Below are 26,472 nucleotides of genomic sequence, written 5' to 3'. Positions count from 1 at the left end.
CAGGGAGGTGCTGGGTGGAAGTGCCTGATCCCCACACACACTCCATGCTCCTTCCCACGAGTGTGTGTGCACATTCCATGCCACAGGCAGGGAAATGCCCAATTTCCTCCTGCCAGTCTGACAGGAGGGCAAAGGCCTTCAATATCCTGAATGTGGCCACTGAATTCTTTGTGTTGTGATTCAGAGCATCCTCTGTGGCAGGTGTGTGATGTCCTTTCTGAGCAGGGTGCATTTCACACATCCTCTGCCTGAGTTTTTCATTCTGCAGTCCCAGGGTGTGCACCCAGCCCTGCTCCTGCCCCTCAGTTCCTGCTGGCTTCCCTCATTGCACTCAGCCCAGCCCAGCAGCATCAGGAGGGACAGTCCCAGTTCCTCAGCACCTGAAGGGGCTCAGAGCTGAGTGCCCTTCACACCCTGCATTGGATGCAGAATTCCTGCCCTCTCCTCTCCCTTCTATGGGAGTGAGGCTCTCTGCAATCTCCACCCCTCTGTGCCTCAGTTTCCCAGCTGGTGGGGACACTCAGGCACCTGCCCTAAAAAGCTTTGAGGTCAAAAGGGAGCCAGTCCCTGGGGAGCTCCTCAGTGCCTCAGGAAGGCAGTAATTAATTCAGCAGCCATTCCAGGGGGAGGGATAGTGAATTCACGTGGATGCCTTAGGTAAGCACAGCCTCAGTACAGTATGTTTCTTCTGAGACTGAAAATAATCAGAAGCAATTGGACTTTTTTATTTTTTTCTTAACTGCTGCATTTTTAGAAGGTGATTCATCTCTTGTCTGGGGTCTGGGCTACCTGAATAGCCCCAAGATCCCAGCAGCATTAGTCTTTTTGAGGATTCATTGTGCTCCATTGCAGCCTGAATAACTCATTACAAACAAGAGTCTGGTGTGAGCAGCAGGAGAGCTGGGCAGGAGAAGCAGTTTGTGCTTTGGAAGCTGAAGTACACACAGGCAGTGCCTTGTTACCTTTTCAGGTGCCTCACTCCTTCCACCCCACTCCTTCCCCATGGCAAGAGGCTCTGGCACCACTGGGTGTGAACCTTGTCAGAACAGTGGTGCCAACAGGGACATTTCCCACCAGGGCTAAAGGGTGGGAAATCCTAAACCAGGGAGGATTCCCAGAAAGTGATGTGGATGATGAGGAGCTGAAGGTCTGAAACACAGCCTAGTATGTGCTCCATCCACCCCAATCCATGCTCTTCAAACATTGCACCTTAGGCACTGCCTCCAGGACTTCAGCCATATTCACTGGGTGCAGAAAATCCCCATTAAAACCTGGCCATTCCTGTTGGCCAGAGTGTGTTTAACCCCAAAGCCATGCTGGGAAAGGAGGGATTTGCCCAGGAGTGACCCCTCTCCTGCAGGGGTGCTTCTGCTGTGCTGTGTAACCCTCAGGGCTGAGGGGAGCTGTCCTTGCCAGGGGTGACAGCAGCCAGCACCTCCTGTCACTCTGGCTTTCCTGTCCCCACTGAACATGTGCTTCAGGAAGTTTGGAGCCTTTACAGGGAGGCAGCTTTGAATATGATCATTCCAGCAGACCACTGGAAACCCCAAACTGCTTTCTGTCACCTTTTCTGGCAGCTTTGAGCATTCCTGTGCTGCCATGAGCCAGGACAGAGGTCTGAGTTGTGTCCCTGCCCCATCTGGCATGGCCAGAGCTCACCCAGCAGGGATGTGTGCACAGACTGAGCTCTGGCAGATGCTGTTGCCTGTCTCAGACATAAATCCTGGGAGCTGTGCAAGTTGGAGGGAGGCTGAGGGAGCACGTGTGCCTGGGAGCAGAGCTGAGTAAATCATGCAGCTCAACAGCAGCTTCAGCTTTGATCCATCCTCAGGCACTGGGAGCTCTCCTGGTGCTTTCTGGGCTTTCCTTGTGGGAAATGTGGCTGGCCCAGGGCTCAGCTGGGCACACACACAGATGTGGTGCCTGGGTGAGTTCCCTGGTGCTGCAGTGCTTCAAAGGTTATGGCAGGTATCCTAAACCTGGCCTCTGGAGTCTTGAGGAGAGCCTGGGTGTTGGAATGATCACAGAATCCCAGAATGGTTTGGCTTGGAAAGGGCCTTAAAGCTCATCCCACTCCACCCCTGCCATGGCAGGGACACCTCCCACTGTCCCAGGGTGCTCCAAGCCCTGTCCAACCTGGCCTTGGACACTGCCAGGGTGCAGGGGCAGCCACAGCTGTGCCAGGGCCTGCCCACCCTGCCAGGGAACAATTCCTCCCCAGTATCCCATCCATCCCTGCAGTGGGAAGCCATTAAGGGACCCCAGTTTCCTGTGGGGGCCCTGTGAGTCCCAGCAATGCCCAGGAGGAGCAGTTTCAGCATCTTGGGTGGTGGCAAGTCTTGTTCTCAGCTGGCAGATGACTTAGCAGGGTTTGTCACTTCCTTGGGGACAACTGCAGAGCATGAGGGCATAAATATGTCAGTGCAAGGCAGAAAGCACTGCAGTGTCCCCTCCACACCCCCCACTCCCCAAACTGTGATTCTTACCTAGTTGTGTGACTCATGTCATTTCTCTGCCTTATTTTGGTGTTTAATTTTAGTAAATTTGGCTTCCTAGTGGTGAGAGTGACATCCTCAGCTCACATAAACCCAAATTATGTCAAGACAGACATGTCAACACAAAACAGTTTAGAAGCCAGCCTGTCATCCCTGTGACTTCCCAAGGAGATGAGTGTGGAAGGTCCCTGGTGTGGGTGACGTGTGTGTGTCCAGTGCCACTCTTGGAGCAGCTCTGAGCTGAGACATCCCAGAGCCCCCTGCCCTGGGCTGAGCCCTGGCATTGTGCCCTTCTGCCCCTCTCAGGTGAGACCCCACCTGCAGAGCTGCCCCAGCCCTGGGGCCCAGCACAGGAGGAGCCCAGAGGAGGCACCAGAGAGATGGAGCAGCTCTGCTGGGAGAGCTGGGATTGTCTGCCTGGAGAGGAGGAGCTTTGGGTGACCTCACTGTGGCCTTGCAGGGCCTGAAGGAGCTGACAAGAGAGGTGGAGAGAGACTTTGGACAAGGGATGGAGGGACTGGACAGGGTTAGATGGGATATTGGGAGGGAATTCCTCCCTGTGGGAGTGGGCAGGCCCTGGCACGGGGTGCCCAGAGCAGCTGTGGCTGCCCCTGCATCCCTGGCAGTGCCCAAGGCCAGTCTGGAGGACCCTGGCATGGTGGAAAGTGTCCCTGCCCATGGCAGGATGGGCTGTAAGGACCCTTCAGCCAAACCACTCTGATTCTGTGATGATGTGATAGATATCATATATATCATATATATAATAAATATCATATATATCATACATATCATATATATCATATATCATATATATCATAAATATCATATATATCATATATATAATACATATCATATACATAATATATATCATATATATGATATATATATCATATATATATCATATATATAATACATATCATATATATCAGACATATCATATATATCATATATATCATACATATCATACATATCATATATATCATACCTATCATATACATCATATACATCATATATATCATATATATCATATATATCATATATATCATACATATCATATATATCATATATATCATATATATCATATATATCATACATATCATACATATCATACATATCATATATATCATATATATCATATATATCATATATATCATACATATCATACATATCATATATATCATATATATCATATATATCATACATATCTGCAGCACCTTTAGACAATCATTTTCCTTCCTGTCCCTGTGTACAAACCAAGCCCTTCCCCAGCCCTGCTGCTCTCTGACAGCTCAGAGCTCCCTGCTGCAGATTCTCCCTTCCTGGGCTTTGACTCATGGATGGTGGACATGGGCCAGGGCCTGAACTTCATCATGTCACAGCTTATGCATGTCTTTAGGCTTTAATCCTCCACATTCCACAGCATGTTCTGATGGCTTGGAGGCTGCAGCCCTTATTGATCCATCCCTTCTCTACAACAGCAACATATGGCATGTTTCCATGGCAATAGGTCCCCCTGAAGGGGCTTCCTTCCCTTCCTCACTTTATTGGTCTTTTTCCTTATTAAATCATCAGAGAGAAATGCACACAGGAGAAGGGTCAATGTGTGGATCAATGGGCAGCAAACAAAGAGGAACTTTTCCATATTCATACAAGCAGGAGATTTCAGGAGATCAAACAATGCAGAATTGCCAGGCCCTGAGGTGGCAGCTGATGCATAATTGATTCTGGGAACTCTGCAATCAGTGCACATCCAACACCTTGGAGACCCCTGGGATGCAGCTGCAGGTGGGCAGGGACAGGGGAATCCACAAATGTTTGTGAGTGCAGTGGGGTGGGGCATGGAGAGAGGTTACCTCTGCTCTGTGCTGGCCCTGCAGCTTTGGCTCAGTGCTGCACACAGAAGGGTGCTGAGTTCTCTACCCATGGAGGGTGTGGGGTGGGAGGCTCCTTCCTTCTGGTGGGGTTTGGTGAGCTCTCGGGATTTCTGCTGCCCAGAGTGACCCCAAGGTATGTACCAGTCTCTTCTCCCAGCCTGGCAGTTGAAGAAGGAGTCAGGATTCCTCAGCTGTAGCTCTCAAGGTTGTTCATTGTTTCTTATCTATAAAATTCTTTCTCTGGCCTGCTGAGGTCCATTCAGCAGGTCAGAGGCACTCTGACCACCCTCAGGCAGTGTTGTCTTTTATCCTAAAAACTACGTGTACATTATTTACAATAACTTCCCAATACCTATCACCTGTGTTACACACTGAGCTTCTACTCTAAACCAATCCAAAAGTGCCACCATCACCCAGAACATCTAGGCCAAGAAGAAGAAAGACAGGGCACACCCAAATTCCTCCATCTTGGGACCCCAAGCCCTCCCATTCTAAAACCCCAAAAATTTACTTCTCACCCAGTGACAAACTATTATTAAACTCTCTTGACTTGTAATTCTTCATATATAGGTGGTAATTTGCTCCATGGGTCATAATCAAAGTCCCAGGTGTCTTGGGCTTTGTGCCAAGGTCTCTGAGCCCCCTGGCAGGGGCTGGAGCCATCCAGGACAGCCAGAGGGATGTGCTGGGTTCTGACAGTGAGCCAGCCATGGAGTGAAACCTGCTTTGTGCCATGCTGTGACCAAAATTGTCTGAGCTTCCACGGGGACAGGAGTCCTCTGGACATGGGGCTAATGGTGGCTGCACTGCCCTGCTTCCCTTCCCCAGGAATCCTGAAAACCTCCCCGTGAATCTGCACCGTTCCACCCTCAGATGGTGCCTCCAGCCCCTGCTGCAGTGAATTCCCACTGCAGGACAATTTATACCCGTGCTCACCTCGGAGGTGCTGTGAGAACAACAATAAATTGTCTGGGTTCAGTGTGTAAATGCTGCTCCTTTGGGCCTGCACACAGAGAGGGGATGAGCTTTCCTAGGAGTAGTACCATAAAAATTTCACTGCTTCTGCAGCTTGTTGCAGGGGAATTCTCCATGAGATATTAATAGCTGTGTCCAAGCAAGTGAGAAAATATTAATAATGCTGCTTTAGTCAGAAATGGGATGTGTGCTCTATTGGCCTCCGTGCTCCAAATTTAGAGCCGGAACAAACCGAGTCTCTTGTGGCTATCTCTGGTTCTGAGAGAGAAATGAAATCTTGTTTATTTTTACTTTTCTGGGAAGATTGGCTTCTAAGTATAGATTTAAGATAGGCTTTAATTTGTTAGCTGGTAGCTGCAGGCAGGAAGGCAGCAGGAGCTGGGGACAGTGGGCAGTGGCTCTGTGGGGTCAAATCCACAGGGACTTTGTGCCATGGGTGTGGTTCAGAGTGACTGGGAATGAAAGTGCAGGAGCACCTTAGCTCTGGGTGCTCCAGTTCCTCTGCAGAGCGAGGACTGGGAAAATTGCAGATAAATCCTGAGAAATGCTTAGGCAGGTGCTTTGGAGCCCCTTGCAGGGTTAGGACCTCACAGATTGGATGGAGCCTCATTATCCAAGGACAGATGCAAGGCAGGCAGCAGCACTCCAGCCTCCAGGAGCCTTTCTGCAAATATGGTGTGCTGAATCCTTGAAACTGAGCTTAGGATGTGAGTTCACTCACCCTCAGAGGATCCCCTCACAGCTGGGGTGCTGCTGTCCTGGCCCTGGCACTTCAGTCCCATCCTCACGTCCCACTTGGCTGGGAGTGAGCACACTTCTGAGCAGGGCTGGCAGCATCCCCTCCACGGCTTTTCACATGCTTGAAACCACTTCATGTGGGTGTGGTTGGTGACTGGTGCACTTGACACAAAGATAATGCAAAGTGAGGGGTTTTCTGAGGCAGGGAAGCAGCAAACACAAGGAAGATGTTCCAGCAAAGTTGCTGAAGGTCAGGACTGTCTGTCTTGGCTGATTCATAAAGCCTCTTTCAAACGGAGATGGAGGCCAGGGAAGTGTTTGTGTCTCAGTGATTGGAGTTTCTGTGAAGGACAGTCAGCAGCAGCTTCTGGGGGCTCCCTGGGCAGTGCTGAGTGTCCCACATGGGGCTGTTCTCCCTCCCCACAGAGCCCACACGAGGGGAAGGTGTTGCCATCTCTCCTGAGGGAATGCTTAATGAAGCACCCTGAGCTCTGAGCTGTTCCCTTGTTTAGGCAAGCCCACTGCTTGGTGGATTGCCTTTGGGATTAGCTCTGCTTGCCTGGCCCTCAGTTCTTCAGAATTCTCCTGCAAAATTTGGTGTCATGTGGATCCATAGAATGGCTTGGGCCGGAAGGGACCTTAAAGCTCATCCAGTGCCACCCCTGCCATGGCAGGGACACCTTCCACTGTCCCAGGCTGCTCCAAGCCCTGTCCAACCTGGCCTTGGGCACTGCCAGGGATCCAGGGCAGCCACAGCTGCTCTGGGCACGCTGTGCCAGGGCCTGCCCACCCTCCCAGCCAGGAATTCCTTCCCAATGTCCCATCCATCCCTGCCCAATGGCAGTGGGAGCCATTCCCTGTGTCCTGTCCCTCCATCCCTTGTCCCCAGTCCCTCTCCAGCTCTCCTGGAGCCCCTTCAGGCCCTGCCAGGGGCTCTGAGCTCTCCCTGGATCCTTCTCTTGTCCAGGTGAGCACCCCCAGCTCTCCCAGCCTGGTTCCTGAGCAGAGGGCTCCACCCTCAGAGCATCTCCATGGCCTCCTCTGGGCTCTCTCCAGCAGCTCTGTGTCCTCCCTGTGCTGGGGCAGCTCTGCAGGTGGGGTCTCACCTGAGGGGCAGGGGGGGATCAGCCCAGGGCAGGGGGCACTCAGGGCTGGGTCATTCCCAGCTCTCACACCCAGCACCCCCAGGTCCCTTTGGCCCAGGGCTGCTCTCAATCCCTTCATCCCCAGCCTGGATTGATCCCAGGGCTTGCCCAGCACCAGCCCTTGGCCTTGCAAGCTTTGCTGAGGCTCACACAGAGCCAGCTCTGCTCCCAGGGCCCCCAGATGCCACCAGCTCCCCATCCCTGCAGCAGCCTGGCAGCAGAGGGTGCAGAGCAGAGGCAGCAGCTCAGGCTGCCAGAGTGCCCTGTGTGTTCTGTGAGTTAAAGAAAGGGCAGCACTCACAATGTACCCACTGATAATTGCTTAAATCCATCAGTGCCTCAAACGTGGTGTTTGCAAATTGTCAGCTATTACTGCTGGAATAAAAATACCTCTAAGTAATGTGTATATTTATACTTTTACAGTAGAAAAGAGAAGAAATTTCCCCTTTGCTGCTACTGATCAAATTATAGATTATAACATGGCTGGAAATCTCTCCTGAGTCTAGACAACCACATTTGCTGGGTGGTGCTTCTACCTCTGAATGAGTTTCTTTAATCTTTGGTATCTCATAGTCTATCTGTAATATAGGATGATAATACCTTCCTAATTATATCTGCTGGGATTTAATTAATGTTTGGACATTACTTTGAAAAATGTAGGGTGTTGATTATTGTTTAATAATGTAGTGTTAGATTTAAAAATTAATGATAGAGAAGCAATGAAAATACTTCCTTGCTTGGACTGCAAATGCCATCTCCAAGTATTACATAAGCAATAGCTTCCTTAATTTTCCACTTACCAAAATCCATGTAATTATATTTTAAGGTAATAATATGAGCATATGTTCTAAACTTGAAACATGGTTTGGAATTGGGCACTGCTCAGAGGAGATTAGGTGAGCAATTATGTAGATTGAAGATAATCTAAGTCAAAGGCTAAGTGCAGACCTTGGAGAATGTCTTGCCTGGGGTGGAACTGCCAGCTGAATTCGATGGAAGTTCTGTCAGGGACAGCACAGCAGCTTTAAGGAATCCAGATGCAAAATGCTGCCAGGCCCACACCTGGTTTGTGCTGGGATCCCTCCCCATCAGCCACTGCTGGTGTCACCATTCCCACCCATCACTGTCACAGGCCTTGTGCTCCTGGCAGGGACTGAGCTCCATGGGAGTCCTGTCCCATCCCATCCCATCCCATCCCATCCCATCCCATCCCATCCCATCCCATCCCATCCCATCCCATCCCATCCCATCCCATCCCATCCCATCCCATCCCATCCCATCCCATCCCATCCCATCCCATCCCACCCCATCCCATCCCATCCCATCCCATCCCATCCCATCCCATCCCATCCCACCCCATCCCACCCCATCCCATCCCATCCCATCCCATCCCATCCCATCCCATCCCATCCCATCCCATCCCATCCCATCCCATCCCATCCCATCCCATCCCATCCCATCCCATCCCATCCCATCCCATCCCCTTTCTGAGCCTGCAGCCAGCTGAGCCCCCCAGTGACCCAGGGAAGGGACATTCCCTGCCAGCTCCTGCTGGCACCTGGGAGGTGCTGGAGCACCCCTGGGGAGGTGCTGTGGGTGCTGCCCTTTGCCAGCCAGCTTTTCCAGGCCTGGCAGTGCCCTGGGTTTGGTGCTTCCGAGTCCTGGAGCAGCCAGGAGCCAGCAGGGCTGCAGGAGATGCAGAGATCCAGGAGATGCAGAGATGAAGGAGATACAGGCATCCAGGAGATGCAGAGATCCAGGGGATGGAGCCATCCAGGAGAAGCAGAGATCCAGGAGAAGCAGTGATCCAGGGGATGCAGGCAACCAGGAGAAGCACACATCCAGGAGAAACATCCAGGAGAAGCAGGCATCCAGGAGAAGCAGGCATGCAGGAGAAGCCCACATCCAGGAGAAGCACACATCCAGGAGAAGCAGGCATCCAGGAGAAGCCCACATCCAGGAGATGCAGGCATCCAGGAGAAGCACACATCCAGGAGAAGCAGGCATCCAGGAGATGCAGGCATCCAGGAGAAGCAGGCATCCAGGAGAAACATACATCCAGGAGAAGCAGGCATCCAGGAGAAGCCCACATCCAGGAGATGCAGGCATCCAGGAGAAGCACACATCCAGGAGATGCAGGCATCCAGGAGAAGCAGGCATCCAGGAGAAGCAGGATCCAGGAGAAGCAGGCATCCAGGAGAAGCCCACATCCAGGAGAAGCAGGATCCAGGAGAAGCAGGCATGCAGGGCAGTCTGGAGGAGGCTGGCACCCAGCAGGCTCTCTCCTGTGCTGTCAGAATGCATGGTTAATTAGCAGTGCTCCCAGGGGCTTTAGTCAGGATGGCAGAGTATTTGCATAGAGCGGTCAGAAGGAATTAAAACTGTTTGTCTTTTCCTTTAGCTGGGTCCTTTCCCATTACACAGCACTCAGAATATTTTTGTAACTCGTTTGACTCTTTTTCTGGTGAGGATTCATGGCAAAGAAGTTTCCAAGTGCACAGGTCTTTGAGTAAACTCTCTATAAATAAATTAATTCCTCCCACCAGGGAATTGCTGGACTCAGAGCTGGTTAAATGTCCTTCAGTGTGTTCAGGAGCAGTGAATCACCCTATTCCACCCTTTATCTCTAGGGCAGAGCAAAGTCTGTAACTCTCCAGCAGAAGCAGCCTGCTCCTATCTGGCAGAAGTGATGCTTCCAGAGGCAGGCAGGGATCTCCTCGTGCTTTTCTCTTGCTCTCTCTGTTCAGCTGTCTCTGTGAATTGCTGCTCCTGGAGTCAACTTTGCTCCCATTGTGGCTCCAGGCACCCTGACCTCCCCTAATGTCACTGACATATTTCCTGAAAAATCCCTTCGCCAGGATTTCTTCTCCTGGAAAGCTGGGAAGCTTCAGCTTCTCCATGTTTTCCTCCTCTGGAATGTGATTTGGAGAATTGTTTACCCAGCATGTGAATTGTTTTTAATTAATGACCAATCCCAGTCCAGCTGTGTCAGGACTTTGGTCAGTCACAGGTTTTTTGTTACTTTCTTGTCTAGCCTTCTAATGGATCCTTTCTCTTTCTTTAGTACAGTTTTGGTATACAATATAATATAATATGATATAATATGATATAATACGATATAATATGATATAATATGATATAATATAATATAATATAATATAATATAATATAATATAATATAATATAATATAATATAATATAATATAATATAATATAATATAATATAATATAATATAATATAATATAATATAATATAATATAATATAATACAATACAATACAATACAATATAATACAATATAATATAATATAATATAATATAATATAATATAATATAATATAATATAATATAATATAATATAATATAATATATCAACCTTCTGAGAACTTAGAATCAATTCTCATCTCTCACCTCATCCTAAAACCAACAACACCACAACAATTAATAACCACACCCTAAAGCTCTTTCCAAAGGTGATTTCTGTTTCCAGCCCCAGAGCCCTCCTGAGAACTGCTCTTTCCTGCCAGGCCACCTGATCCAGCTGCATTCCAGAGCCAGGAAAGGCAGCTGCCACCCCGGAGAGAAGGTTTCCAGCTGCTCCGAAGGGATTTAGGAGCACTTGGTCCCCAGCAGCAGGGGATGGAGATTCCGAGTGGGACTCAGTAGGTGGCACTCTCCTTCTGGAGTCAGCCCCGAGCCTTGGGACAGAGCTGGGCTTGGCTTTGGGCTTGCTTTGAACGAGCTGTGCTCATTAAAGAGCTGTTCTCAGGAGGTCAGCAGGGCTGGCCACGGGCTGGGAGCTCAGTTCCAGTGCTGGGGAGAATCTCCTGGCCCCTGGCACTGCCAGGCAGGTGCATTGTTGTTTGTGCTTCAGCCCTGAGCTGGCTGCCCTTCAGCAGGAGCTGCAAACCCCAAAAAGCTTTGTTAATTTAGAGGTGAGGCCACTCAAGTTCATTTTCTCTGGACTGTGCAAGCACTGTGGAGCCAGAACAGTTCAGAAGCCACAAATGCACAGGGTTTTAGTGCTGTTGTGACCCAGTGGTGCTGCTGAGTCTCTCACCTCTGGGATTCACTGCTTTCTCTCCAATTCTTAACTTCCTGAGCTCATGCTCTAGAATTGCCCACGCTGCACCATGGAATGAAAAAAGGAAATTTCATTTAATTGTAAAGAATGACTTCCAAAAGCAATATCCCAGCCTGCTGTCACAGTGTGCTCTAGGCAGAGCAGAAAGATGGTCCTGCATTCCAAACCCACAAACCAATACCTACAGAGTGCACAGGCTGTCACATCAGCTGAGTGACACAGCAGTGCTTAAGGAGCGCATATTCCTGAAGTGTCTATGCCACAATAATTCTTAGATACATTCTGTTTAAATAATGTATTGGGAATTAAGAGATCTGAGGTAGTGGTGCATGTGAAAATGTGATTTTCAGATCCAAGGAGTGTGCAGAGAGTAGGATGGAATATAAAAACCAAGGGTGTTTGAACAAGACATCTGGTTTATATAGTGCTGCCTGTTCCCTGTGCTCTGAGCTGCTCAGTTGCACTGAGTCAACTGTAATAAAACAATACATTCATATTTATTAATTTTTTATGTAGGCTTTTGGAAACAGGAAGAGAAGTGAGAAGAAGACAGGATATCAGACATCCCAGAGATGCATCTCTGTTAGGCTCTTTTGCAAGCCATACCAATGGCTTCACATCTGCTTAGGCTCAAAAATCAGATTCAGGTCCTGAGCCTTGCCTATCCTCAGCATTCCATGGACAAACCCCACACTCCTCACTTTGCCATGTGGCTCCTCTGTGTGCAAGGCAGGGATAATAACTCTGCCTCTCCTGGGTGCAGCACAGCCAATTTCATCACTGTCAGCTCCGTGGAATCCCTGGGTGAAAGGAACAACAGAAATGCAGAAAACATGGGTTATTAATAGCTGGTGCTTGCCCTTCCATACATCACATGCACTGTTAGTCATTGTGGCCAGTAATTTACAGGGAGGGGAAAGATGTTCCTGGGAGCAAATGCAAAATGACACTTGGATGGTATCAGCCCTCTGAGGTGTTGCAGGCCCACAGAGTCTAATTAAGTGTAAATGCACTGATGCCACCCTGAGCAGATCCTGCTTCCTATGTGGGTAAATGGAAATGTGCAGGAGCTCTGCAAATCTTAACAGGGGAATTTGAGCTTCCAGGCAGTTCATGTTGGAAAGGCAGGTGCTGGAGTTGGTGTGCAGGCCAAATTCTTGGTGTGTCCCAGCTTTTTCTGCCTCCTTCATACAGCCCCAAGGTTGTCTGACACCTTTATTAGAGGGATCACTGCGTACAGAAGTTTCCCTTCCCTGGTTTTAAGTGGTGGCTTTAAAGGTCAGAGCTGAGGGGCTGTGACAATAACGTGGAGTCAGCAGTGCAGCCCTGAGGAGAGCTGTGCTGTGAGGGACACGTGGCAGTGGCGGGGGCTCAGGAGTTTCCCCTGCCCACACTGCACACCCTGGGGCTCAGGAACTGCTGCAGGTGAGGATGCAGGACAGCTGAGCACACTGGCCAGGGAGAGGCTGGGCTAGCAGGGGTGCTGCAGTCAGGGGAAAGTGTTTCACTGTCCCTGTGTGTGTGCAAAACATCTTCCCTGAGCTGGGAGCCATCCTGCCACTGCTGGCCATGTCCCCAGGTGTAGAAATCACCACACAGCCTAAAAAAGAGGCACAAAAATGCAAAGATCTCAGAAGAAAGGCACTTACCTTCCCAGCACTGCAAACCTGGCCGTGCCAGGCTCATGCCATTAATTTGAAACTTGGGAAAACTCATTTTCTCTGGGCCTATCTCCTTGTGTATTCCCTAAGGGAAATGAAGGATGGCTGGGAGGTTATTTATTTTCAGTAATAATGCACACACTGCTTCCAGACTTCCTGCTATTGTGTGATTATCCAGATTAATTGCCTGGGAAAGCTGCAGCATCATCTCAGGCCCTTATTAAGGAAGCTCACAACACGGATTTATATGAATGCATATTGCTGGGTGCCACAGCCTTGCTCTGGGAGGCAGATGGACAAATCCCACTGCTGAGTGCTGCCAGCAGCCCTGGACCTGCACACTGAGGGGGGGATTGCTGGCACCTTGAGAGCCAGGAGGAGAGAGCTGAGGTCATTTTTAGAAAGCTTGTTAGTGAATAACTTTGCTTATTCTAAAATCAGTTCCCATCAGCCTCTGCTGAATGATTGTGAGAATTGCTGGGGTGCTGCTGGTTGCTGACCCTGCCTGAACATGGGCAATGGCTGGAATCTTAAAGATGCTTTTAGGTGCTTTAAAGTGTTCTTACCAGGGAGAGAGGCTCTAGACAGAGAAGGCTTTTAAGGTATATTCTGCCCTTTTGGTTTCCCTGCTGAGAGTTTAACAAACCATGCAGTTGCCTTGCTCTGAAAATCCTGTTCTGCAGCAGCTCAGCCCGGTCCAGGTTCCAGCCAAACAGCCACTGACCAAGGTAGAGCTTGAGGGTTTTTAAAGCAAGTCCAGCTCTCCTGAAACATCTCAGGAGCAGCAGCATGTGCACATCCTTCAGCAGCCCAACACTTCCCTCAGTGTCAGTAAATCAGTGTCAGTGCAGGGTCACACTGATGCTCTCACTGCTGGTGAGGTGATTGCTCATCTCCTGTGACAAAGGGGTGATTATTGTATTAATAACTGATGATATTAGAGTAGCTGTAACTAATATTGGATTAATAACTGATGATATTAGAGTAGCTGTAACTAATATTGGATTAATAACTGATGATATTAGAGTAGCTGACCCATAGTGCACAATTTGGGTTGCTGGAATCTTGGCAGTGTGAGCCCACAGTGCAGCAGCATCCACATGTGACGCATGAGGAGAGCACTGGAGCACCACTGTGCTGGGCAGAGAGGCTCCTCAGCAAGCTCTGACACTGGGAAGGGTTTTAGTCCTCACTCTGAGGGAGTTGGGACCACATTGTCTCATTGTGCATCTGTGGGAAATCTTTAAAAAATCCCAGTGGTATAAATTAGGGGTTCTACTCAGCCTGTGTGTGCCTTCAAAACAAAACTGAGTGTTACAGTAAGGGCCACTGGATAACACTGAGCTACCCCTGGAGTGCAGATAAGCTTCCTGGGGACTGTGCCTCATGGAACAGGAGTTAAATGTTGGTGTTACTGTCCTTAGAAATGGAATAGGCATCTCCAGGCACTGACTCCAGGCTTTATTGATTGTTTCTGTACAACATGGGAGCCTGTAGAGCGTGGGCTGAGCTCCTGGAGTCCAGCTCGGCAGGAATCTGAACTGAGGGCTGGAGATGAGAGCACAGGCTCCAGCTCCATCCTGATCCCAGAGCTCTCAGTGCTGGCTGCTTCTAAAGCAGGATCAGGCAGCAGGAGCACAGCCTGGTGGTTTAACCCCACATGGCTTTATTGACACTCAGACTCTGAGGCCTCCCCAGTCCTTCTCTCCTTACCCAGCAGTCCCTGTGGTAACCTCAGGTTTCTCAGTCTCTCCCCAGGCAGCTCCCAGGTGCCAGGAAGGTGTTCAAGCAGGCATGGCCAGCCCTGGCTCAGCTCCTTTGTGAGCCCTCGAAGGCAGAGCAGGAGTGTTCCTCTGATATTAATTAGTCAATTAGCAGCTTGTGCAGCAGAGCCCAGGGGGATGACTGACAGCAGAGATGGATGAGTTCATCAGTGCAGCTGACCCGGGCTCCCCGACCTGATCTCACATGTCTCTGTCTTGCTGTCCAGGTTTTACTGGGATCTCACCATGCTGCTGCTGATGGTAGGGAACCTGATCATCATCCCTGTGGGCATCACTTTCTTCAAGGATGAAAACACCACCCCGTGGATTGTCTTCAACGTGGTTTCGGACACGTTCTTCCTCATCGACCTCGTCCTCAACTTCCGGACAGGCATCGTGGTGGAGGACAACACCGAGATCATCCTGGACCCGCAGAGGATCAAGATGAAGTACCTGAAGAGCTGGTTTGTGGTGGATTTTATCTCCTCCATCCCCGTGGACTACATCTTCCTGATCGTGGAGACGCGCATCGACTCCGAGGTGTACAAGACGGCGCGGGCGCTGCGCATCGTGCGCTTCACCAAGATCCTGAGCCTGCTGCGCCTGCTGCGCCTCTCGCGCCTCATCCGCTACATCCACCAGTGGGAGGAGGTGAGACAGCCCTGCCTGCCAGCTCTGCCCTCCCACAGCTGCTTGCCTTGAGTGCTCCTTCTCCTTCCTGCCCCTAATGGCTGATGCTTTGTTGGGAATTCTGCAGATTGTGGGCCGTGGGCTCTGGGACCGGCATCCGTGTGATCTGCGGAGATGCTGCGGGGGGGTGGGCACAGGTGGGCCCCCTGCAGGAATTGTGGAGCTGGTGAGCAGAGCAATCAGCCAGACAGCGAGGGCTTGCCCTCTCAGTGCCCCCAAAGGTCCAGGAACAGCTCTGAGGAAAGGGCTGGAGACAGCTGATTTGCAGAACCTGTGGCATCTGTTTGCCATCTGCTGCTTCTCTGTGCTTATCTCTTGAATGAAGAGATAAGCATAGGCATGTGTTAGAGCCCTCTTGCTTTCTATATTCTCTGACACTGTGCTAAGGGAAAAAGGAAGGAAGAGCAATCTGCAGACAAAGGTCTGGTGAAAAGCAAGATCCCCACAAGCCCAGGATCCTGTGCTGCTCCCAGGGGAATTCCAGGGTGCAGGGTGAGTTGTCAGGAATAACGTGGGTAAAGCCACAACCTTGCAAGTAGCTTGGAAATCAGTTGTTTTCTCCTGTCTCTGTGCTCTCCAAAGCAGACAGAAAGCTCCCTGCATCTCTCTCCACATGTCAGGAGCATATTTTTTCAGGACAAGGAAAGCTGGTCAGGGCAATTTCATCTTCATCCCCATACTTTGTGTTGTGCTTTGGAGCAGAGCCTGCTGCAGAGCATGATCTAATGCAGGGCATGCTCCTGGGAATGTGAAGGGGAAGCAGCCATGCAAGTCATGGCTCGATTGCAGCGAGCTGTCACAACATTAATTCATGACAGAGCTGAGCCCTTCCCTCCTCCAAGCACTCACAGGGAGAGAGAGCACTGGGGCATGCTTCACAAATCTCAGCCTTCATCCTTGTGGTGTTGGAGCAGAGCAGAGCCTCATTGAGCTCTGGGATGACACCGGGCAGGTGCTGGGGAGAGGCAGCCCCAGCCCTCAGATTTATAATTTATAATTTATATTCATTCACTCTGGTGCAGGCAGGAGTGCACAGAGAGATGAACAAAGCACAAGTGTCCTTCTGGGGTGACTCAGTGAGTCAGGGGCTGACAGGCACTGACATCTCTCCAGGTGTGCTGGCCTGTCCCGTGGTTGCTTTGCTTCCCTCTCCTCTGAGCGGCTCAGCAAAGGTGAGCTGGTGGCTCAGGCTCTCCACAGACTCACAGGCACCCACAGCAGTGCTCAGCTCCCTGCCTGCTTCCCTCTGCTCCTTGACTTCCCTTCCAGGAGCTGCTTGAAGAGAACTGAAGTATATTTGCTGTTTTGTACTGAACTTGTTTTGAAAATGACAAGACAGGAGCAGATCAGTGTTTTTCCCTCTCTCACTTGTAGTTTGACTGAGCAGCCATTCTCAGCTTCTGTCTCCGATGGCACTCCAGGGATGCTGTTCCTGAGCTGCTGTCCTGGGCCCTGGCACAGCCCAGCTGGGTGCCCTGTGGGGCACAGGCTCCCCAGGGTGGGGCAGTGCTGCCAGGGCAGGGCAGGGCTGCTGCTGGTTGCAGTTTGGGACTGCAATGCAGACTCTGTGCACTGCAGAGCCCTGACAGCAAACACCCCGGGCTGTGTCAGACTGGGCTCAGCCCAGGCTGCAGTTCCTGGACAGAGTTTGACACTGGGAGCTTCTCCCTTCACAGCAGGGAGGGAGGCAGGGGGAAGGGGTGATCCCCTGTCATTGGTGCAGTGCCTGCCACAGAGCAGAGGGGACACAGGGAGGGGGAGTGCTGCTTCATCCCTGCGTGGGAGTTGTGCTCCTGCAGCCATGCTGGCAGCTCTCTTCCTCTGAAGGGCCTGCAGATGATCCCTGTCTGAAAGGCCACATTCATCTTTCCTCCCTGCACCCCTCAGTGCTGATCTGGGGGTGCCAGGACAGAGCAGTGCTGGACAGACTCCCTCTGGGTGTGCAGGAGGTTGCTGTGCACAGCTAAAGAAGGAGGAGGATTTGGGAGAGGAGGTGCTGCAGGTCTGCTCCCTGTGGTGCCCCCCTCCTGCTCCATCCTCATCAGCTGGCAGTGTCTCTGTAGCTCTTTGCTGTTAGGAGATGTGAGCAGGGTGTGCTGGGCCTCTGCAGAGGAGTGTGTGCCCTAGGGGAGCGTGTGCAGGGCAGAGCTGCATGGCCAGAGGGGGATCACTGTGTGAGGGCAGAGCACCCCTCACTGCACACAGCTGGGCCAGTCCCTTCCCATGGAGGCAGGGGCAGCACACACAGAGCCCTCCTCACTCAGCTCCTTGTTTGCTGGAGCAAGGGCAGGGATCAGGGGGCCCTTCCCAAGCTGCCAGCAGCCTCTCCCTTCATTCCCCTGCAATTGGCCATGCTCTGCATGAATTTATCTCCGAGGCTGCAGTGAGCAGGAGCAGCCTTCTCCAGGGCTGCAGTGCTGTACAGCAGCCAGGCTCTCATCAGTTCCACATCAGTGCTGCTCAGGACACTCTGAGCTGGGGCTGCAAGTCCCAGCAGCCTCTGCCATCCTCCCCAGATCCCAGAGAGGTGCTCTGGGGATACAGCTGGGCAAACAACCTGAAGAGAAAAGGAAGGCAAAAAAGCAAGAAAAACAATCTAAGGCACTCGTGTTCACTGGAGTATGAAAATAAGCTTAATTCCAAATGTAGCAGTTTCATTTGCATGATGCATTTTGCATGAGTGGTCCCACGAATGAATTTACCAGAAGGGCAGAGTATAAATAGAGCCTTGCTGAAGTGGCTGCCGTGTCTCCCCTGCAGTTGGGAGCTTGATTGCAGTGTAGGCAGCTGCACTCCCACTGCCTGGGCTCTGGCTTCCCTCAAATGTGCATCACCAGCCCCAGTGGTGTTCCCTGGAGTTCCCCAGGCCAGGAGCACAGAACAGAGCAAACAGGGCTGCTCCAGCCAGGCTTGGCCTCCCCCAGAGTAACTCCTGTTATCTCAGCCTTCCTTTGGGGTACCCAGCTTGGTCAGTGCTTCCTGCAGCACATGGTCCCAGGGCCAGGTGTCCCATTGTCCCACTGTCCCACTGTCCCACTGTCCCACTGTCCCAGGGTTAGAGAGCTGGGTCTCCCCACTGCTGAGCTGAGAGTGCCCAGGGAAAGGAGATCCAAACATGAACATCCTACAGACAGAAAAACAGCTCAAACACCATGGAACCCATGGATTCGATCAGGATGAACCATCCAGGTCACACAGGGAGTCAAACCCCTCAATTTTCTGAGCTTTCCCTGTTGAATACACAGCATCTACCCCATGGTTGGTGCTGGGGTGAAGTAATCTGTATTTAACATCAAACTATTTTGACTTAAGAACATTCATTGGAACAACAGCACAATCCTGCTCCTATAAATCTGTTTCCAAATAGCACATAGGGCAAGATAACCAAAATGTTTTGATTGCAGACTCTGTGGGAGGGACTGTGATGGGAAGGAAAGGAACTATCTGGGTTTGATATATATCAAAATGGTAATACTGTCATAAGTGAGGATTTTTCAGATTTTTTTCAGGAAGAAAAATACATCTTCTGGTTTCTGCAGCTGAAACCTGAAGCAGGGGACAATTTGATGATTTTCAGGCTATTATGTTATTGAAACCTTGCAAACTTGCCTGAGTGCTGTCTTTTTCTTCCCTCTAGTTTCTATATTACAGAGGAGCTTTAGGAGGGAGGGAATGCATCCTCTCAGGTCCCAGTGACAACTGCCTGTAACAACTGGGCACAGATCAGACCCTCTAAAGGTAATGTCACTTTCTAGAAGCTTCAGCTGTTTAGAAAATGGACCCAAAGCTGGAGGGCCTGTGTGGAAGGACCAGGAAGGAGCTTCCAGAGGCCAGGAGAATATGGCTCCCAAGTGATTCTCCTTGATTTGCTAATTCCCTTTGTTTGTCTGACCTATCTGTAGCCTCTCCTAAATGCAATTACAATAATGTGGCTGGAGGCCTGGGGTATCACTGTCACCCCTAATTATGAAGGGATGGGACTATTTTGGGGCTAAGAACTATTTATGGCTCAGATAAACATCAGTGTCAGAGGCTGTGAGATTTTAGAGGAGCAAGCAGCCTGCCACAGCCCAAAGTAGTCACAATTCTTTGTTACAAGGCAATGCAGAACTTTCTAACCCAATGAATAGATGCCAAAAGGTTTATTTTGCTTTTCTAACTTATCTCCTTTACTCACTTCTGCTGCACTGTGGATGCTTTTACCCAGCAGGTTTCTGTCTCACATGCACACAAATGCTTCTGTTATAACTTCTAAACTCTCAAGGTTGTGAGCTCAGTCCTCACACAGGGCACCAATTTGTTGGATTAAGCCCTTTTCTGACCCAGAGATGGGGCAGCTGAGAGGTGTTTGAAAAACTTTTATTCCATTTTCAGTCCCATGAGAAGGGTGAGACAATACAGATGTTATAATTCACACCATCACAATCAGAAACCAACTATTTCCCAATTACATTATGAGCATTTCTTGGCCTGTCAGCTTTTGTCACACCATGCTGGAAATGCCTAAAAGCCATTAATCTAAAATGCATCTTTCATGGTTCTATTTCTCCAAAATATCTGCTCTTACCTGCAAGGCCATCCTTTGAAAATTGTTTCTAGTTCCATTTCTCTCTCAGCAATGTCTGTCCTATTCCATGGCATTTCTCAGTCAGCATTTCTTATCTCAAGGTTTGCATACAGATATGTGAGCCTTCTGTCAGGCTGTGAGAATTCTCTACAAATCCATTTCCCACATCAGCTTATTCCACACAACCCCACCCCTACATTAGAAACCCTTCACCATTTATCAGTTCAGTTTCTCACTTATTTAAAGCACATTCTTACAACTATAGAACCATAAGTTTATGATTTTTCTGTTTAATGTCTGTGTATTGTATTTTTACATCAACCCAAGGCTGCAAATCAAACCCTTCAGTGTCTGTGGAAGTTTCTGCTTTTCTGATTCCCCCACAGGGGAGTGGGATGGGATGTTTGGCCAAATGTGTAAGTGGAGAGGGGAGGAGCTGGGCAGTGGCTGTTCTCAGCAGCACAGCAGGGTCCTGTGGCACAGGCAGCTCCAAGGGGCTCAGCAGATCCTTTCTCAACAGGATTTGCAGCTCTGTCCCATTAAACAGCAAGGCAGGCCCAGGAGAGCAACTCATCAAAACCTGTGGCCAGGCTTGGGTACAATCAGCCTCAACAAACACCAGCAGTGTGGCCAGGAGGGGGATTGGGGGCTGGGCTTCTTCCCTGATTTGCATTACCTCATTTCTGAAGCCTTATTAAGCACTTTCTTTAATGTGCTTGCAGGAGCTGATTAAAACCATAATGCAAGATACAGGAATTTTCATTCTCACTGCACAAAGTGACCCCAAACTTGAGACATCTTTTCCTCTCAGAGAAAATCCTGGCTGCCCTGAAACAAATGGCAACACTGTCTTGTTGGAATATCAGGCAGAGGTGTTTCATTATTGCACCACAGCCTCTCACATGGAACTGTTGTCACTTGTGCAGCACAAAATCCTTGTGGAGGGAGAGCAGACAGCACAAGGACATGGATGTTCTTTATTCTGTACATTGAATTTTCCCTCTCCTGCCCATGGGCATCCCCTGCTCCATCCCCTGCCCTGAGCCAGGAGAAACACACCCAGAAAAGTTTTTTTGGAGGAGCTGTTCTTTGGCAGGAAGTTCTATTGCTCTAATGGAAATTCAGCTCCCCACCTGGGCCCTGGGAATACAGTTTCAAAGAGAATATCATCAGAAATGGCTTCTAATGAATTATAAGGAGCCAGGCAAATATTTGAATAGCTGTGCAGCCACGGGGCTTGTCATGAAAAGGAAAAAGCTTTTCCTTTTTCTACACTCACCTCCTGGCAGTGCTTAATGGGCCCTGTGTCAACAGCAGGGTGTGAGCAGGGAATGCCTGCTCTGGCCTTTGGGGTTAGGGCACACAGTGTCTGTCTGTCTATCTTCTGTCTGTCTGTCTGTCTGTGTCTATAGCAATGCCTGCTCTGGCCTTTGGGGCTAGGGCACACAGTGTCTGTCTGTCTATCTTCTGTCTGTCTGTCTGTCTGTGTCTATAGCAATGCCTGCTCTGGCCTTTGGGGCTAGGTTACACAGTGTCTGTCTGTCTATCTTCTGTCTGTCTGTCTGTCTGTGTCTATAGCAATGCCTGCTCTGGGCTTTGGGGCTAGGGCACACAGTGTCTGTCTGTCTATCTTCTGTCTGTCTGTCTGTCTGTGTCTATAGCAATGCCTGCTCTGGCCTTTGGGGTTAGGGCACAGAGTGTCTGTCTGTCTATCTTCTATCTGTCTGTCTGTCTGTGTCTATAGCAATGCCTGCTCTGGGCTTTGGGGCTAGGGCACACAGTGTCTGTCTGTCTATCTTCTGTCTGTCTGTCTGTCTGTGTCTATAGCAATGCCTGCTCTGGCCTTTGGGGCTAGAGCACACAGTGTCTGTGTGTCTATAGGGTACCTGCTCTGGGCTTTGGGATTAGGGCACAGAACTGTCTGTCTGTCTGCAGGATACCTGCTGTGGGGTTTGGGGTTAGGGCACACAGTGTCTGTCTGTAGGAATGCCTGATTTGGGGGTTGGGATTAGGGCACAATGTCTGTCTGTCTGTAGGAACAGCTGATTTGGGGTTTGAGATTAAGGCACAGTTTCTGTAGGGATACCTGCTTTGGGATTAGGGCACAGAGTGTCTGTCTGTAGAAATACCTGCTGTGGGATTTGGGATTAGGGCACAGAGTATCTGTAGGAATGCCTGCCATGGGGTTTGGGATTTGGGCACAGAGCTGTGTGTCTACAGGAATACCTGGTTTGGGATTAGGATACAGAGCCATCTGTCTGTAGGAACTCCTGCTTTAGGATTAGGGCCCAGAGCCATCTGTAGGGCAAGAGCTCAGAGCCAGGCTGTGGCAGTGGGAGCCATTTGCTGTCTCAGGGCTGTGTTGCCCTGGTGTGTTCTCAGCACAGAGGTGCCCGTGTGGCAGATCCAGCTGGGCACTGCCCTGGGCAGTGCCAGTGACAGGGGTGAGCAGGGCAGTGACACGGTGCTGCTGTGCCCAGCTCTGTCAGGGGTGCCAGGGTCCCTCAGTCTGCCCTTTCCTGCTGGCTGGGGCTGTGCAGGGCTCCTAAAGCCACAGGCTGCTCTCCTGGTGGTCCCTAATCCCTGGCAGAGCTGGGCCTGGCCTCTGTGGGTTTGTTGTTTCTCAGGGAGCTCTCACTCCCTGTGCCCTGCCAGCCCCAGCTGCCTCAGCTCCGTGCCCACACCGTGCCAGCTGCCTGGCATTTGCCTCAGGCCATTGTGTTTGGAGGGTCCATTATCACTGCTGTGTTACAATAACAGAGGGAGGGATGTGCTGCAGCCTGGCACCAGGGCTCCTCCTGCCACTGTCACTTCCCAGGGTTTGATGGAGATTTACTGATGGGGTTTGTTCCAGCTGCAGCCCTGCAGGAGCCTGGCCCAGCCTGCCTGGGGCTGGCACACAGGGCACAGTGAGGAGCTGTCACCTACCCTGAGTCACACCGTGGGACAGCCTGGAAAGCACCAGCCAGGCACAGGATTGTGTTGGGAGGGCTCTGGGATATCCCCAGGGAGGAAACCCCAGAGCTGTCTGGGCTCTGCTCAGGGCTGGGCACTGCCCAGGGCAGCAGTTCCGCCTCCTGGGCAGGGGCAGCTCCTGGGCTTAGGCCCTGCCCATGGCTCTGGGGCCATTGCTGGGCCTGGAGCTGAGCCTGGGACCTGCTCTGCTCCTCCCTGCACACAGGGACACCCAGGGACACTCAGGGCTACCTAGGGACACCCAGGGATATGCTGGGACACCCAGGGACACCCTGGGACAGCACTCAGGGACACCCAGGGATATGCTGGGACACCCAGGGACACCCAGGGATACCCAGAGACACCCAGGGACACCCAGGGATACCCAGAGACATCCAGGGATACCCAGGGATGCCAAGGGATACCCAGGGCTACCCAGGGACACCAAGGGCTCAGGGCCCCTCTCAGCTGGGGCTCCTCTCCAGGCTGAACAGCCCCCTCAGCCTCTCCTCAGCAGGGAGGTGCTCCAGGCTCTTCCTCATCTCTGCAGCCTCTGGAGCTCCGTGTCCCTGTTGTCCTGAGGAGCCCAGAGCTCGACACAGCCCTCCAGGGGGAGCAGAGGGCAGCAGCTTTTGTAAGGTGTGTTTGTGACAGGGACAGGGGTGTGACAGCCCTGTATTCCAGTCAAAGGGAGCTTCTAAATCACACCCCAATGCTGTGAGGGCAGTGCCCATTCCCTGAAGTGTGTGGGAGCACAGATTTCCCCCTCAGAAGGGCTGTGCCCCACAGAAGGAGCACTGTGAAAGGCTCTGGAGCAGGAATTGACCCCCTCAGGGTGTGTCAGTGCCCCCAGCCCTCACAGCCTGCTGCCAGCACTTCACCTGTGACACCCACACAGACAGTGCTGGTGCTGGGGACAGCTGAGGCAGCTCCTGAACCTTCCACAGACAGATTCCTGTCACACTTGGGCTCCTGAACCATTGCCAGCTCTGTTTTGTCCCTCAGAGTGTGTTCTGCCAGGCTCAGCCCAGACTTGGAGGCCAGTTTGTCTGAGGCACATCAGCCCTGGCAAGTGGGTGCAAATGAATGGCTCCTCTTCAAAGGCTCTTCCAGGAAGGCATTATTGATTGCATTCAGAGCAAGTGGGAAACTTTAATGAGACAGCCAGAGAGAGAGAGCAGCATTTCCCTACCTCCCTGGCTGGGTTCAGCAAGGCAGGGCTGGAGAGAACGTGCCAGATCTGAGACTTGTGTCAATGAGGCAGGAGCTTGGCCCACATAGCACCATGGCCAAAAATCAAATTGGCTGGTGGAGGAGAAGGGGATTTTGAGCAGCATGAAAGTGGGGAGCTGCTTTCTGCCAGGAGAGATTGAAGTCCCTTCCTGTCCCCTCAGAGCATCCTCCTGTGCTGTGAGCAGTGTGGAGGGGGCTCACAGCTGGTCTGTGAGTCAGGGTTGAAGAAGAGAAGCTGATAAGAGTTGCCTTTGCCCCTGCAAGGAGTTGTACCAAGGCCATTGGTATGGAAATGGAGGAGAAAAAGAGATAAACGAGGGGTCTGCAGTTCGATTTTGGAGGAAAACAGTGGTGGAGACCACCCTGCACCAATGAACATGATGTTAATTTATTGTGGCCAGTGAATAAGTATAAACTTTGTGAGAGGGTATAAAAAGACAGAAAAGAGAGAAGCCTTCTTAAATACAGGGTGTTCTTCTGTTTGTTACAACTGCCTCAATAACCACAGCTCAGTGCCAGCCCCACAGAAGGGTCTGGGCTCCTCGTGCCCTCCCAATGGAAGGGAAAGGCTGCACTTCCACAGGGCACCAAACCCCTCAGAGGCCAAGCTTAGAAACCCCCAGCCCTGAGCTCAGCTCTTTTGACCCACTTTTCTCCTTGCCAGAAATGTGGCAATGGAAGAAAACAGCAGTGTGAGGTGAAGGAAGGAGAAATCTTCCTTGGGAAGGACAAGAGGCAGGCCCAGAGAGGTGTGTGAGGCTTTAATGGGCAGCAGGCTCATTGATGAAGTTATTTTCTGAGCCCTGCTGTGAAAAGAGCTGTTTGGAAGACAGTTTCAGGACATGCAATTATCCAGTTTGCCAGCTTAATGCATTCAACTTAACCTCATTTTTATGAAGCAGAAATCAATGTGGTAACTTTTTCAGGGCTAAGAGATGACATTTTATTCTTGCTTCTCTCATAAGGAGGCATATTTTTAAGCTTCATTTTCTGCTGTAGCTCCTCCCTCTCCCACTTTTGCTTAAGCAGGAATACTCCAAGGACTAGAGGAAAGAGTGAGGCAATTTCCACATTCCCAGAGTCACATTAGAATGGAAAATATTTCTGAAATCTCTTTGCAATGCATGGAATCATTTTCCTTCTTGGGAAAGGACTTGGAAATGCATTTAGAACTTCAATACAAGCAATTTTTCATTAATTCCATCCAAGCACCACTTCACCTGGGAAGGATTCTGATGGTGCTGATCTTCCCCCCAGTTTTTCACTCCAAGGAAACCCAAGGAGTGCATGGTCCCTGTTCTCTGTTGTGCCAGTGCCTCTGACCTTCTGCTCCCACCTGGCCAGGAGTATTTTGGGCTTGGGTTTCTGTGGTTGAGATGACCCCCAAGGTATTAGAAAGTCTTTTTTCCCAGCCCTGTGACTGAAGAAGAAGTCAAGATTTGTAGGTTCTGCTTCTCAAGGTTGTTTGTTTTCTCTTATCTGTTCCATTCTTCCTCTGACCTGCAGAGATCTGTCCAGCAGGTCAGGTTGTGGCACAGCCCCTGCCCTTGGGGTGGTGTTGGCTTTTTATACTAAGAACTACCTGTACTTTATTTACAATAATTTTCCAATACCTATCACCTATGTCAGATACTCTGTCTCTATCCTAAACCAATCCAAAAGTGTCACCATGGCAGCAGAAGATGGAGGGCAAGAAGAAGGGCAGGACATGCCCAGATTCCTCCATCTTGCCTCTTGAACCCCCATTCTAAAACCCCCAAATTCTACTTTTTCACCCTGTGACAAATTCACTGTCATTCTACTCAAACTCTTGTGGCTTGTAAATCTCACACAAAGTTGGTAATTGTTTCCATGGGCTAAAATCCAAGGCACAGGTGTGTTTGACTCTGTGCCAAGGTCTCTGAGCCCCTGCCAGGGTCTGGAATCACCCAGGGCAGCCAGAGGAATGTTCTGGGTCCTGACATTTTGGTACCTGTTCCTCCCCTGTGTCTCCTTCCCTTCCCAAGCCAGAATTCCTGCAGAGCAGCAGCTGCCAGAGCTTGTGCAGAAGCTCCCCAACAAAAGTGTGCCATAGAACTGGAGAGAGCAGGAAACTGCCCTGCTTCTCATGGGCATGGGCATGGGCATGGTAACTGCCCTGCTTGGCATGGGCATGGGCATGGTAACTGCCCTGCTTCTCATGGGCATGGGCATGACAACTGCCCTACTTTTCATGGGCATGGGCACGGGCATGGTAACTGCCCTGCTTCTCATGGGCATGGGCATGGGCATGGTAACTGCCCTGCTTCTCAT

At 50.6% G+C, this 26,472-nt stretch overlaps 1 protein-coding gene across 1 annotated transcript in view; it reads left to right on the top strand.

Moving 5' to 3' along the window:
- Positions 1-26,472, top strand: part of HCN4 (hyperpolarization activated cyclic nucleotide gated potassium channel 4) — a 107,926-nt gene that overhangs the window by 15,928 nt on the left and 65,526 nt on the right. The window contains exon 2 of the mRNA XM_058033631.1: positions 14,963-15,386. Coding sequence (XP_057889614.1) covers positions 14,963-15,386 — 424 coding nt within the window. The remainder of the gene's footprint in view (positions 1-14,962; positions 15,387-26,472) is intronic.

Source organism: Melospiza georgiana, chromosome 13 (assembly GCF_028018845.1).
Source record: "Melospiza georgiana isolate bMelGeo1 chromosome 13, bMelGeo1.pri, whole genome shotgun sequence".
Taxonomy (NCBI): domain Eukaryota; kingdom Metazoa; phylum Chordata; class Aves; order Passeriformes; family Passerellidae; genus Melospiza; species Melospiza georgiana.
This window is presented reverse-complemented; position numbering and strand designations above follow the sequence as displayed.